We start from the raw sequence: 16,099 nt of genomic DNA on the forward strand, positions 1-16,099 counted from the left end.
TCCAGAGAAAGTATATTCCTGTCAGGGTGAAAGGGAAGGCTGGTAGGTATAGGGAATGCTGGATGACTAAAGAAATTGAGGGTTTGGTTAAGAAAAAGAAGGAAGCATATGTCAGGTACAGACAGGATAGATCGAGTGAATCCTTAGAAGAGTATAAAGAAAGTAGGAGTATACTTAAGAGGGAAATCAGGAGGGCAAAACGGGGACATAAGGTAGCGTTGGCAACTACAATTAAGGGTAACTAGAGAGATAATAGGGCCCTCAAAGATTAGCAAGGCAGCCTTTGTGCAAGAGAAAATTGTCTTGTACACACTTAAGAAATTCCTCTCCATCTAAACCTTTAGCACTATGGCAGTCCCAGTCGATGTTTCGAAAGTTAAAATCCCCTACCATAACTACCCTATTATTCTTACAGATAGCTGAGATCTCCTTACGAAATTGTTTCTCAATTTCCCTCTGTAAGCAAGTCAGCAGTTTAACTAAACTTAATCCTGTTCAATTCAGGAGAGAAAGGTATTGGTGTAGCCCTATGTTTCATATCCTTAATGAAGTATTTAAATGAGGAAACAAACGTAAACAGAAATTGCTGGAGAAACACAGCAGGTCTGCAGCATTTGTGAAGAGAAAACAGAATTAACATTTCATGTCCAGAGACCCTCACAACCAGAAGTGTTGAGTTCCTCCCTCATTTTCGGCTTTTGCTTTTATTTCAGATTTTGAGCATCCACAGCTCTTTGTTTTATTTGACTTAAATGGAAAGTTTGATATATACCCGAGTGCCTGTAATATAGGAGTGGGATGCTTGTTTGTATTTTCATACACTTTCAATCCAACATTATCCTCCTTGTCCTTGTCCTTGTCCTCCGTATTCCTTCTTGCTGCTGAATTTGTCTGTCTATTTTTGGTAACACATGATTGTTAGATGTTTGTATATTTTAAAACAGATTTTTTGGTGAACATATACATTTTTAAATGTAAGTCACAATGAAATTCAGACCTTCAGCAATGACTGTGTTTCTTGGAATAATCTACAATTTTGACAAAATAATATAAGCATTTACTTCTGTGGTTGAATGGGGGCTGGTGGCGCAATGGTGATGTCATAGGGCTAATAGTTCAAAGGGAAAAGCAAAATATTGTGGGTGTGGAGAACTGACATAGAAATGGAAAATGCTGGAGAAACTCAGCAGCTTGGGCAGCATCCATAAAGAAAGGAATGGGAAAATAAAGATTTCCGTCTAAGTATCTTTCCAAAGTCTTACGAGAAAGCCACCAATACCTTTAGTTAAACTGCTGACTTGCCTATATCAGTTTTTGTCTTGCTGTAGTCAATCTAGCAAATGCAGATGTTATTTAAGGATCTTATGAACATATTAGGAATATTAACTCTTTTAGTTTATATAATTTTGTGCTTTGGAACATGGAGAGTGTCATATCGGTCAGACATAATTATTTTTAAGTATTCTTTGCTGCAAATTCCACCCCACCTTTTCCTGACGTCTCTTTGGAGTTTTTTCAGTAGTTTCTATAGAATCCCTACATGTGGAAACAGGCCATTCAGACCAACAAGTTCACACTGACTCTCTGTTGAGCATCCCACCCTGACCAAACCTCTATCTTGTTCCCCTGCATTTCCTGTGGCTAATCCACTTTACCTCCAAATCCCTGGACACGACTGGCAATTTAGCACCACCATCCACCTCATCTGCACATCTTTGTTCTGTGGGAGGAAACCGGATCACCCGGAGGAAACCAATACAGACTCAGGGAGAATGTGCAAACTCCACACAGACAGTTGTGTGGGATTGGAATCAAACCAGATCTCTGGCGCTATGGTGCAGCGGTGCTAACCACTGAGCTACTGTGTGTCTTGAGATGATTATGTTTTGTTAATAACCCAGTGCTTCAGGCTAATACGGTGAGTACTTGGGTTCACATCTTACCATGACAGCTGGTGGAATTTAAATTTAGTGAATAAGTCTGGAATATGAAATAATGGTGGTAACCATGACAACGATCATCAATTGTTGTAAAGACCCAACAGGTTCACAAATGCCCTTTCGGGAATGAAATCTGCCATTCTTACCCATTCTTGCCTATGTGTGAGTCTAGACTTTGAACATGTGGTTGACTCTTAACTGTCCTCTGAAATAGTCTAGCAAGCTTCAGATTTTATAGAAATTAGGGACGAGTAACAAATGCTCGTCCTGCCAGTGACACCTACATCCCACGAAAGAATGAAAGAAAAATGTACACATTAAATAAACAAGATATTTATATTATCTGAGGGAAGCATTGAGACTTTGGTATTACCAATTCAATAGAGACTAGAAACTCTTGATGGAAATAGAATTGTATGAACATAATTCTGGTTTACATTATCAGTGCTGCAAATGATGACCAAAGCATGATTTACTGTACTTTTCCAAATGGCATCATGTATTGTTCAATGTGAGGTCCTTCAATTTTCTCAGGAGTTTCACTGTCATCTGCAATGATTATTGTTATTTCTGGGTAAAAGTTACGTATGCTATTGATTAAGATCCGAAGTTTATGATATCTTAAGAATGTCTTTGTCACTATTGTAACCAATGAGTTGATGTTGCTGTCTGGAATAAACATTAAAAAAAAACTGAAATTAGTTGTAACAGCAATTCAGTCAGGCATGATGATCAATGTTTGACTCAATAAAGGTAATTTTGAGATTTAATGAAAATTCGGAAATCACACAAATTAGTTGTAAACTAAATTATTATCTACTGTTGGCAAAAGTGGATTCATGCTATGCCTTAAATATTGACTAATCTTCAGCTACTGACACAATTTTCTTTTTATAGCTCAAATTTAAGTAAAATTTACCTGGACCGGGATCAAATAACCTTGGCATTTGGGGCTGTCTGATGATCACCGGAAAAACAGCAGTATGTTCTTCAAATTGAAAATATACTTTTATAGAAAAAAAAGTAGAATCATTTAATAACAAGCACTGAATAAACAAATCTTTGATAAACTAATGTAAAATACTCTAAATATATAAATCAGCCCATACCATATATAGTCGAAGAGTGTAGTGCTAGAAAAACACAGCCGGTCAACAGCATCCGAGGAGCAGGAGAATCAACTTTTTGAGCCTACGTTCTTCATCAGGAATGACATACCATTTACATCCCATTTGCCCATACCATTAACACCACGTTAGCCCATACCATTTACATCACATTAGCCCATACCATTTACACCCCATTAGCCAATACTATTTACACCCCATTAACCCATAGCATTTACCCCCCTCAAACTTACTGCAGGAATAAAGTACTGCTCCTTGGAGACGGTCTCTTGGCCTGATAATAGGGGAAGCCGCCTGACACCTTCACCTCTTGCACCATTGTGCTCACTTGTCATGCCACTAATACAAATCCAGGTGCTAGGCTGGTCAGTCATTTCCTCCACCATGGGAACCCCCTCATTGACCACTCCACACCTCCCCACCCCCCAACACACCCCACCGCAAACAGTCTCTATACCATTCTGCCACGCTGGCTTTCCTTTCACCTCATTTTTGTTTGATAGTTTATTTTATCCCCCCCCTTGCCAGTTCAGCCTTACGAACAGCTGTAAGCTACGAAAGTGTCTTTTCACCATTTTTAAAGGTGATAGAAATAGAATCCCTGAATGAATCCATTCCCCTATAAGACGCTGTGTGAAATAACTCCATAGAGGCTGGTATCCTATCACCAAGCCCCCCCTTTATTTACACGTGGAGAGTCCCTGACACTGATCCAGTGCCCTCAGAGCCAGCTCTTGGAGTGAATGGAACCTCTGACACTCCTGTTTATTTATTTATTTTTCTTTTTTTTTTCCTTTTCTTTTTTTTTGTGTGTGTGCGCAGGTGTGAGACACAGTGAAAGACACAAAGTGCACGAATCTTTATTCAATTTCCACCACCAGGAAGATAGGAAAACACCCGAGTGACCAGTGACAAACACTGCCCTTCACATCAGAGGGCAGTGCTGTGTGATCAAAACAGTGAAGGGGAGGGTAGGGACTAAATCAGAATAGAATTGGAAGGAGAAATGATGCACTCCACTCCCTGCGGCGCCCACCTCTCCCTGAACAACTCCAGGGTGTTGGTCGACACCGCGTGCTCCTTCTCCAAGGACACCCGGGCCCGTATCCCTATTTATTTATTTTTTTTTTCCACCTAAGTGCAGTAGTGCTTATTTTTTTCCCCCCAATATACACGTGGTCCACGGACTCCACAGCGCCACAGAACAAGCAGTTGGGCTGGGAGTCCGTGAACCACCGCAATCTGCAGTTGCAGGGGACTGCTGCGTGCAGCACCCTCCACCCCAGATCCCCGAGAGAAAGGGGGAGGACTCCCGCGTAGAGAGCCCTCCACTGGGGATCCCCACCGCCCAGTGGCAAATGGGCATGCCAAGGCGTGTCCGGACGGTGGATGAGGGAGAAGAGGTGGACGGTGTGCAGCAGCAATCCATACAGGGCTTTCCTTTTTACGTCCCTAAATGAGACAAAATTAAAATTTCGGAGGCAGCTCAGGTTGTGGGGCACAGTTCCCGCGGGAAGTACGGGACCTTGGGGCCAATGTGAAATTCCGTCCGGGCTGGGGTGAGCGCGGACGGGAGACACTCCTGTTTATATCTGTCAGCCAGTGCTACCTAATAGGACCAGGTGAGCAGTCCGAATCAGAGACCTTGTATTCTATGATGTCCATCTGGCTGGCTTCATTACAATAACTATAACCCTCCCCCTCTGAGACTGAGGATATAGTTTGGTGTGTTTTTTTTTGTACCTCCTCCTGGGGCATCTTAGCACCAGGTCTGGTGGGCGGCACGGTGGCACAGTGGTTAGCACTGCTGCCTCACAGCGTCAGAGATCCGGGTTCAATTCCCGACTCAGGGGACTGACTGTGTGGAGTTTGCACGTTCTCCCCGTGTCCGCGTGGGTTTCCTCCGGGTGCTCCGGTTTCCTCCCACAGTCCAAAGATGTGCAGGGTCAGGTGAATTGGCCACGCTAAATTGCCCATAGTGTTAGGTTAAAGGGGTAAATGTAGGGGTAGGGGTAGGGGTAGGGGTATGGGTGGGTTGCGCTTCGGCGAGTCAGTGTGGACTTGTTGGGCCGAAGGGCCTGTTTCCACCCTGTAAGTAATCTAATCTAACTCTGCCTCAGGTATGGGCAACGTGTAATGCATAGATGCTCACCCCTTGTATCTGGAACATCTCAGAAGAAATCCATTCCGTTTTGCTGGTGGCAAAAGTGCAGAGGAGGTGACATCTGCCATGTCCATCTCAGATTCCAAGGTATTTTCATTGCTTGATGGAGAGGGAGAACACATGGGTTCCAGACCGATGGAAAGGCTGTCGAGGAGCCGGGCACAATTTGCTCCTGCACGTTTGCAAGTCTGCAGCATTCATGTAATCCAAGTGCTTGTACAGGACTTGCCACATCACTGGACTTGACATCATCTCGACCATGGCTCTTACCCATCAAGGGTCACTCCCATGAATGTCTACACCAGGCTTTGTCCCCTGAAGTAAACTGCTTCCTCTTGCTTGACAGAGCCTTGTGTCCAGCATTCACATTCCTGATGGTGTTTCACCCATTCCCCCTCCAAGATCCAGGTAGATCAGATTTAACCTGATGTGGAGTCTTCACCCATTAGAAATTCTGCTAAATCTATCCCTGTTGTTGCATGAAGGGTGGTCCCATAATCCAATAGGAACTAGGACAGGTTGGTTTCTAATAATGTTGTAATGTATTTCTTTAAGCTCACCTTCAAAGTTTGGATTGATCTTTCTGCCAGACCATTGGATGATGGATGGTGTGGAGCTGTCCTAATATGGTAAAAAAAACCACTCGATCTAAGGAAATACTCAAATTCCCCGCTGGTAAACGACGGCCCCTTATCTGTGACCAACACTTCAGAGAGTATGTGTATTGCAAACGCTGCACTCTGTTTCTCTATTGTCGTCCATGTGTTTGATGAATGAACTCTATGTACATCCAGCCACTTTGAGTGGACGTGCACAATGACTAAGAACATTGAGCCCATGAAAGGGCTTGCACAGTCAACGTTTAACTGAGTTCAGGGTTTACCCGGCCATTCCCATGAATGTGGGGGAGCTGCAGACAGTAATTTCTGTCCTTGTTGGCACTCTTGGCACTGCCCCACTAACGCAGCAATGTCTGCATCCAATCCTGGCCACCAAACATAACTTCTCACCAACATCTTCATTTTGGAAACCCATGGATGATACTGGTGGAGTTCAACCAGTATCTGACAGCAAACTTTGCCCATATCACTCTTGCTCCCCTTAATAATACACCACCCTCTACGGTAATCTGATCTGGCTGGGTCTAAAAAGCTTTCAGTACTGGTTGTGACATCCCCCTGGTTTCCCCTATCACCATGAACTGTTTCAGTTTTGCCAGAACCAATTTTGTCCCACAAGCTTCGGCCGAGTCTTTTACTACAGTTAGTGATAACTGAACAAGCTGCTTCAAATAAGAGACCGGAACTGAAGTTGTACCTTTAATCTGTTACGGTCTCTTGGCATAGGTTCTCAGTCTGGCTGAGGTCTTGTGCAAACTTAAGGGCTGGAGTCCAGAATGAATTTTGTTAAAGATTGGTTCGGTAATCTCTTAACTAGTCGCACCAGTATTGACTTCCATTGAAACTGGATGGTCACTTAAGCAGATGCTTATTTTGATTGGTTCTGATTAAATTGCTAAGCAATTTAACTATTCCAAACCAAACATAGGTGGACTTTCCATGGCATGCATGCTCCTGGATACCAGCCTACAAGTTCTCTTACTCAGTTTAGTTCCAGTGAGACTCTTTTGCTGTTTGCAGTCCACACACAGGCAGCAACTTGCCTGCCCAGATCCTGAAGAAAATTTTAAATGTTTGGCCGAGACTTGGTTTTGATTTGAGTTTTGCTATGGGCTGCCCTAGAGTTCCTCTGTTCAGGGTATGTCCTGACTGAAACTATGCAAATGCCTTCACTTCAACCATGTTCCCTAAGTTCAGTTAGACTGGCAAAGGTGTCCACTTCCATCGAACTACCCTGCAACTCATATGCTCCACTTGCTGCATTTTCCAATGATGAAGCCAGTTGTAGTGCCTGTTTGAAGTCCAGTTGGGCTTCAGTTATTAGGTGTTTTTGCATGGTTACATCATTACTCCTACACCTCATTAATGGCTAACCCGAGGTCACATGCCTCTGCCAGTCATCTTTATCTCATCAAAAATCCCGATATGGATTCTCCTGGTTCTCGAATTGCTCAGTACAAGCAATAGCATATCAGAATTAAAGGAGGTTTGGGGTCATAATATTCCTTAACAAAATTCACCCACTCTTGAAAGATTTTAGCATCTATTGCCTCGGGGACAATTAGGCTCCTAATAACTGGAAAATCTATGGGTCCACAAGCTGTCAGGATTCATTGATTTTCGTCTGCCCCAATGTGATTTGCCTGGTAAAAATACAAAATTCATTCCACATACTGGCCGCAGTGTTTGACAGCAGGATCGATCGAGTCAAGTTTCCTAAATCATGGCATGATTCCAGAAAATCTTGCCCCAACTCAATGATTTGTGAGCAAGTTGCTTCAGGAACATGCTTTTCTCTTGTTGCAACAGAAATAAGACCACAGAGGCCAATATCCTGTCACCAAGTCACCCTTTCTTTACACATGAAGAGTCCTTGACATTGATCCAGCTCCCTCACAGCCAGCTGTCAGATTGAACAGGATGTCTGACACTCATATACCATGAGTTCCACCTGGCTGACCTTCATTACAATCATCCCACTGCATCTCTTTAAACTTTACCAGTCATGATTTTCCGACATCCTTTCCTCTACTCTTTACTTTAATTCCAAAATTAGCAAAATTTGCATTGGAAACTGTATATAATTATGGTAAGAAGCTGATTAGATTAGATTCCCTACAGTGTAGAAACAGGCCCTTCGGCCCAACAAATCCAGACCGACCTTCGAAGAGTAACCCCACCCAGATCTATTTCCCTCTGACTAATGCACCTCATACTATGGGCAATTTAGCATGGCTAATTCACTGAACCTGCACATCTTTGGACTGTGGGAGAAACTCGGAGCATCTGAAAGAAACCCATGCAGGCATGGGGATAATGTGCAAACTTCACATAAACAGTTGCTCGAGGCTGGAATCAAACTTGGGTTCCTAGCACTGTGAGGAATCAGTGCTAACCACTGAGCCACCATTCAGAAAGTGTGCTCCAGTTCTATCTTTGTACCCAAAACTTGGCAGCATTTGCCAGGAGACAAAAATTGTTTCTGGGTTCAGAGATATTTTATAGACAAAATAAAATGTACTATGCTTACCTAAATCAGCAGCATCAATTTGGTACTTTATACTTGTGTATGTGACATGTTTGAGTATACTATTGACGATTTCCAAACTTGGGCTTGTTATAGTCAATTCATTTTTACCTACTCCATTTAACAGGCCATCAGAAGTTTCAACAATTGCATTGAATAGTCCTTGTGTGGCTTTCAGTTTGACCTTGGCACAAAAAAAAAATTGTTCATATAAATATTGGCGATTCTCCAAACCTTTTTGCATTAACTTTGTAGCAGTAACAAAGCAGAAGTGGGGTGGAGCCTTGTTGTGACATGGGTGGGGTGGAGGGAGTGTGTGGGCAGAACCAGCAAGAGGCCCATTCTCACCCTTTTTAAGAAAGCCCAATGAGCTCCAAGCTTATTAAGCAGTGACAAGTCGACTGGAGGATTAATTCCCTTAGAATTATGATTCAAGACCCATAATTAAATGGTCGCAATACCGTCTACTGAGAGCCATGTAGGGGGGGATTTGTCACAGAAATGTATCTCTGGAGTCCCAGGATTATGAAGTGATCATGGGCTAGGATGAGGGGAAGGGGGAGTGATGGATTTCCACGGGATGCAGATCTTGAGTTGCGGGTGTGAAACCTAGAGGGAAAGCCCCCTAAAAACCAGTAACACTTGGAAAAGAAAGTAATGGTTCTGTGAAAGCTCCATTTTGAAGTAAGCAAGCTGAGTTACAGTATTACGTGCCATCAGGAGGTCTTTTACTGGCTTTCCTTCTGGGAATGCAAGAGGATTCATAGGATCTCTCAAACCCTTCCCAATGTCAACTCCGTCAATCAGACAGTAATTACCTTTGATCAGGGGACATTCCCTTGTGGGGGAGGGGCTTGGGGTTTGAGCTGTCATGGACGCTACATTGTAACAGGTTCAGCTGCAGCTGGGTCAAACACAGCAGCGGTGGAATGAGGCCTGAAGTGATCACTTAAATGCCTCAAATGTGGGGTGCATCAACCATGGACCTTCCAGGCCAGAATGTAATTCAGGTGGGGGCAGGAAGGTATCTGGGTCTGTTGCGCCACTATCCCATTCTATAACGTGCCTGTCTTACCTTGGGTAAAGGGGGCAGAAGATTCCACCTGTACTATTCTCACTTAAGTTGTCAACAAAATTAATTCTTTACAAGTTCACTGTCATTTCACGTACCATATAATTTTCTCTTCCTGAGACATGCACTCCTAAACCTAGAGCAAAGTAGATTTTAAAAGATTAATTTTGAAGTGGTGAGAAATCAAAATGTATGTTTAAAAAATCTATTGATTGAAACATGAAACTAATACACAAAACCTGGGATGAGAATAGAATACAGGGGCATGACCTGAACTCCTTGGATTGGATAGCTAAGAGGAGAATTGGGCTCAGCTATGATTATATTCTTCATGCTTGATTCAGTTCTGTAAAGAAAAAAACTCATCTCAGAACAATACAACTCTGAACACACCCTTTTTGCTGTCTTTGTCTATAATCACTGTCAATCATCAAATGTCTACTGGAAGTCTGGAATTTTTCATTGGAAGTCACAATGATGCTATACATACAATGGCAGCGATTGAGATGTTACAGGGAGATGAACAAGAAATAAATCTGAGACCACAGGAGAAAAATATACCTCCCAACAATCTCTTCAGAAAGAAAGATTCCAAAACACCTTTTCTTTACCAAGGTCATCCATGTCAATGACATTCCATTTTGAAAGTTAATGCACGTAGGAACAGAAGGTGCAATCACCTTCACCCGTTCCTAAACGCATGTTTTCAACGGCATAAGTTTGGTTACATTCAGGTAGGGATTTTTTTTTAATGGCACTGCCTCCTGAACCTTGCTTCTTGTCCTGAAAGTGATGCAAATAAACACAAAGTTGATTATCTTTAATAAATTACCTTTTTTTATGTTGTTCATATTGCAGTCTTCTTCGTTTCTTGACTGACAAAATGTCTTTCTGAATGTAAACATTTTCAAAATCATGTAAAACCATTTCTGGTTCCAAAGCTGGGCAGCTGCACTCAGTTTTGCCATAGGTCCTGCAGAACTCAGAAACATTTCAAATTGAGATTTGACGGTGCAACCGATACTAAAAAGTCATTTTGATCAACAGCTATCGTATAGGATAAAGAATTAATCTAGAGATAATTAAGATATGCAAAAAAGGCAGCATATTACATGTGGGTAACTTTAATCTTTATGCAAATCAAATTGGCAGCGTTAACCAGCAGGGCGAATTCTTAGAGTGCATTCAGGAGAGTTTCCTAAAACAATGTGTTGTGGATTCAACTCGAGATCAATGTATTTTGCAACTGGTATTGAAACATGGTAATAAATGATCTCAGAGCAAAAGATTCTTTAGGAAACAATGTTAAAAAACACACAACACCCGGTTATAGTCCATAAGGTTTAATTGGAACACTAGCTTTTGGTGCGCTGCTCTTTCATCAGGTAGTCGAGTCGTGCTCCGAAAGTTTGTGCTTCCAATTAAACCTGTTGTTCTATAACCTGGTGTTGTGTGATTTTTAACTTTCTACACCCCAGTCCAACACCGGCATCTCCTAATTAGAAAACAATGATCATAACATTAGATTTCGAAGTTCAGTCAGAGAGTGAGAACCTTTGGTAAGAAACAATTGTACTAAACTTAAAAGAAGGTAACTACATCGGAATGAGGGTAAAGTTAGCTGAATTGGAATGGCAAAGGAGATTAGCAGAAAATGGTTTTGATGAATAATGGCATTTAAGAGAGTAGTCCATGGCTTGCAAGAAAGATATGTCTTAGTGAGGAAGAAGTATCCTAGGAAGGGGATAAGCCAATCACGTATCTGGTTCCTTCCAGGCTGAAGCAGCCACTGTATGCAATCTCTCCAAAAGCATCATTCGTTGTTGCATTATGGATGTCATTGGTACTCCACAATTCCCTGACTCCAAATGTGAGCAGCATGGAAGTCACATGAAATGTGCAAAAGAAAATCAGAAATGTGATTAAACTGGACAGTACTGGAGGAGAACTTGGGTACTCGGTCAGTTATAAAACCAGATGTTTTTACACAGATGTTTGCACTAACCAAACAGTGATCAACTCATGAGGAGAGGAGGAAGAACTGGAAGGGAACAAAGGGATGAAGTAACTCATCATCACATTCTTCTTTATCTTATGGGCTGTGATGTTAAAATAAAAGCTCCTGCAAAATTTATGAATCAAATGTCATCCAGATTTTGAATAATATTAAATAAGACATATTTAGTTGAAACTTCTATCTTGCAGACATCAAGGTAATACATAAGAATACTGATGTAATGGAAAGCCAACATTTGTACTACACAGGAGGATAGTACTGATCAGCATTCCTTCTGAATGTTGTTCCAGCAGCAAGGGCTTCTGAGGGCCATGAGGTCAGCAGGGACTTTGAGAACGGAGCACTGATACTGCGATCAGCATGCTGACGCCAAACCCCATCAGAGAACCTCACTGCGGCTGGGGCTGTGCTTTCCAAGGTGATCTGAGACAGACTGGGCATTTTCCAGGATCCACCTTAGAGTCTTTCATACCAAACATACTGACAACCCATTTAGGATTCTCAGTTGGGCCCACAGTAAGGTGCACTTGTGTGTACTGGAAGTTGCATATATTAATACACAGGGCCTTGCTTTTGCAAGCAAAGGGAACAGTTTAATGCATTATGTCGGCTTCAATTTGACAAAATAGGTGACAACCATTTGTTGGTTCATTTCTTAGTTCATTTCACCAATTAGAGTCAACCTGTCAGGTTTTGTATTTAATGAAAACTGGCTGTTAACTGTCAATCATTATTAATTGTTACATTCTCCATGCAATGTCTTTACCAATCAGAGTCTACTTGGCAACCAATCAGCACTACCTTTGGCTGAGATATAAATGTTTGTTTTCCCATTGCATTGGTATCTTGTGAATAGTCCTGATGCATGCACGACAAACAACTTCAACAAAATGTGTCTTTTTTCTGGCAACAGTCAGTTCATCTGCTACTAAATGGCTATTTTCTATTGTTGCTGTGTTTGTCTTAGCACTCATATAAGATATTGGCCTTCAGTGAGGGAGACTTCAGATGTCCTTGATCAGCTCTAGCCCCACGCATAGTGACAGTGAATTGCACGTTCTCAGCATGGCCCAAAGTAGTCTGGGAGGGTGGGCTGATACCGAGGGCATGGGTGTTAAGATCATAAGGACATAAGACCATAAGACATAGGAGTGGAAGTAAGGCCATTCGCCCCGTCGAGTCCAGTCCACCATTCAATCATGGCTGATGGGCATTTCAATGCCACTTACCTGCACTCTCCCTGTATCCCTTAATTCCTTGCAAGATTAAGAATTTATCAATCTCTGCCTTGAAGACATTAGGCCTACCATTCCAGGGATCATCCGTGTGAATCTCCGCTGGACATGCTCCAATGCCAGTATGTCCTTCCTGAGGTGTGGGGCCCAAAACTGGACACAGTATTCTAAATGGGGCCTAACCAGAGCTTTATAAAGTCTCAGAAGCATGTCACCGCTTTTACATTCCAACCCTCTTAAGATAATGACAACATTACATTTACTTTCTTAACTACAGACTCTACCTGCAAGTCAACCTTTAGACAATCCAAGACTAGCACTCCTAGATCCCTTTGTACTCTGGCTTTACGAATTTTCTCACCATTTAAAAAAGAGTCCATGTCTGTATTTTTTTTCCAAAGTGCAAGACCTCGCAGTTGCTCACATTGAATTTTATCAGCCATTTCTTGAACCACACTCCTAAACTATCTAAATCTTTCGGCAGCCTCCCCATCTCCTCAGAACTACCTGTCTGTCTGACCTCCCCTTACTAGATCCATGCTGAGTTGTTCTAATCCGACCCTGCACTTCCAAGAATTTAGAAATCTCATCCTTAACGATGGATTCTAGAATTTTACCTACAACCAAGGTAAGACTAATTGGCCTATAATTTTCCAACTTTTGTCTTGACCCTTTCTTGAACAAGGGGGTTACAATAGCGATTTGTGGTGGTGGTAGTAGGATAAATACTGATATCCTGAGGGAAGACAGCAGAGTCTTGCTCCACGGTGCCAATACCCTGGGGCAGTGTTTCAGCCATCCTAGTGTAGTACTGAACTGTGGTGCCACCCTGTTAGCCCTTTGAACCAGTATCTGGGGCAATGATGGCAGCAGACTGAGGCTTTGTAGTAACAAGTTGAGCTTGCACAAGACAGTCTAGCCTGGCACGACTCTGAGCTTGGGCAGCGTTTCCTTCTGTAATGGAAGCACAGGTTTTGGTAAGACTGCCAATTCACCAAGCATCTTGTTGTGTAAACTGATCATCCCTCTTCTATACATCACCCCATTGAACTCCTGAACTGAGTGCTGTGCTGTAGAACAGATGTGTACTTTACCCTCTGATGATCTGACATCTCTGCTACACTTAATTCTTCTGTTGGCAGGCCCCATATGCCCAGTGTCTCCTTATATGCAGACCCCTCCTTCAAGCTACATTCTAAAGTATGTCCATGTTAATATCTGAGCTGGTGGCTGACCAAGTGGTGGTGTTCTTCACCTTACTGAATTCTTGCTTTTTCACCCTTTCCAACACTGCGTGACAAGATTGCAATTCTCAAGTATCTGACTAGAGTGCACAAGAGCCGCACTGTGGTGAAGAGAAGGTGTGAAGGAAGGTGGTGGGTTATCTCCTGTTTGTTAGGCTGGGTGTGTGCATGTCAGTAAATTGTACCATTGATCAGAGTGCTGATTTGGCAGAGTGCTAAAATCACTTAATGACAAATGAGATCAACATCTGAAACTGACCTACTATGGCTAACCTATCTGGTGGAAACCAAACAACTACTGCAGCAGCAGAAAAACAAGAAAGGAATTGGTGAGACTGGACACTCATTAGAAATGGCTATGAGCAAGAAAAATATATTGGACCAACAGGGGGCTAAAACTTTGTTAGAATTAGACTAATCCAGGATGTGCAAACAAAAGCTTCTCTATAAATTGGAAGCTGTTAAGGAACAAAACTGTAAATGTCAGGAACATCTGAACCATTTAATACAGTTTGAGGAATAATGGCTCTCAGTCACTGAACTGGAACAAAATGTGGCAGCAGGGCTTCAGGATCAGCTAATTCTGGAACAGGAACTGCAGTCCATGAAAGAAACATTTGACAACACAAACAGGAATGACAGACAATGTCATTGTGACGGTGAGTAATCAGCAACCCTTTCAGACACACTCGCCATCATGAGATCAGGGTGTGTCATTACCCATATGTTATAGAATCTCACAGTCTCACTTAAAATCATAGAATTCCTACAGGCCTGGAAGCAGGCCATTTGGCCCATTAAGTTTACACTGGCCCTGTGAACATCATCCCACCCAAAGCTATCACATCCCTGCATTTCCTGTGGCTAATCCTCCCAGCCTGCACACTACAGGCAATTTAGCACGGCCAAACCACTTAACCTGCACCTCTTTGGACTGTGGGAGGACACTCATGCAGACATGGGGAGAATGTGTAAACTTCACACAGACAGTAGTATAAGGGTGAAATTGAACCCACTCCTGGTGCCGTAAGGCAGTAGTGCTAACCACTGCGCTACTGTGCCATCATAAATTGGAAAGGAATAATTGTTGTATATCTACCTTGCAATTAAGAGAGTTCATCCTTGAGAACTTCATGTGCTGTCTGCATGTAATGTTGCAACCCTGCCAGTTTATCTGCTGTGGCCCTGCAAGCTACATACAAATGCACACATGCACATGCACACTCATACACATGTGCACACACACATTCACACAAACACAAATTGGTTGGTTATTTTAATGTTTTACAATATTAAATAAGCTAATTCGTGGAGTTTTAATCAATCCCTGATGAGTGATAGATTATTAGACCGTTTACATTAGACAATAGAGTGGAGAAGAATTGAGCGCCTAGAACATGTCCAAGTAACACATTAGAAGAGACTATGGAATGAGGAGGAAGAAGGATGTGAGAAGCTGTGATCACACTGTTATCTTCAATGGTCTCAGCTCTGCTGCTACTTACATCTTCAACCATGGTCAATGATTGAGCACCATCGCTTCCATGAGGTTAAGGACACAGAGCTGTGCCTATCCCAACGCACCCCCCACCCCCTGACCTGTTAGGTGCCTCCAGCTGTGAGCTATTTTGACTTGCAAAAGAAAAAGTGTATTTACCAGTGAGTGAGACACAATATATTGGGTAATTTGATTGTCACACCAAATAGCTGGCAATTTGTGTAAGTTGCTAAGTGCATGCTGGTGAGGTGAAGAGGTATGAATGTGATTGATGAAAGTTCTTGGTAGGTGAATGCTGTGGAGATGTGCATAGAATTGTGTGTGGGGCTTGTGCTGAGGTGTGGCAGCTGAAGACACATACTCTGACCCTGACCACTGGCATGAGGCCATTGAAATTCCTGTGGCATAGAATCCAGTCTGGGGTGAAATTCTTGGTCGTGAAAATCTCCATTGTCTGATCCCACTGCCCTCTTAGAATTTATTCCTTGACCTCCTTTAAGAGATGCAGGTGACTTTAATTAGTGCAATCTACTTTAAACGGTGCTAGATAGGAGTCTTGTGGTCGTGAGCATACCAGTGGACTGAGAGCCCTCGGTTCACGTCCTACTGCTCCAGGAGATGTGTAATAATATCTCCGAACAGCTGGATTAGAATG

At 42.5% G+C, this 16,099-nt stretch overlaps 1 protein-coding gene across 1 annotated transcript in view; it reads right to left on the reverse strand.

The window, feature by feature from the left end:
- LOC122539634 (beta-1,4 N-acetylgalactosaminyltransferase 2-like) overlaps positions 1–10,377 on the reverse strand; it is a 29,711-nt gene extending 19,334 nt beyond the window's left edge. Inside the window, exons 1-6 of the mRNA XM_043674633.1 lie at positions 10,283–10,377; positions 9,690–9,796; positions 9,549–9,586; positions 8,382–8,562; positions 2,860–2,946; positions 2,422–2,609 (exon numbers count right to left, since the gene is read on the reverse strand). Of these exons, the coding sequence (XP_043530568.1) occupies positions 2,422–2,609; positions 2,860–2,946; positions 8,382–8,562; positions 9,549–9,586; positions 9,690–9,796; positions 10,283–10,377 (696 nt within the window). The remainder of the gene's footprint in view (positions 1–2,421; positions 2,610–2,859; positions 2,947–8,381; positions 8,563–9,548; positions 9,587–9,689; positions 9,797–10,282) is intronic.
- Positions 10,378–16,099: the final 5,722 nt, after the last annotated feature.

The sequence above is a fragment of the Chiloscyllium plagiosum genome, chromosome 33, assembly GCF_004010195.1.
Source record: "Chiloscyllium plagiosum isolate BGI_BamShark_2017 chromosome 33, ASM401019v2, whole genome shotgun sequence".
NCBI lineage: Eukaryota > Metazoa > Chordata > Chondrichthyes > Orectolobiformes > Hemiscylliidae > Chiloscyllium > Chiloscyllium plagiosum.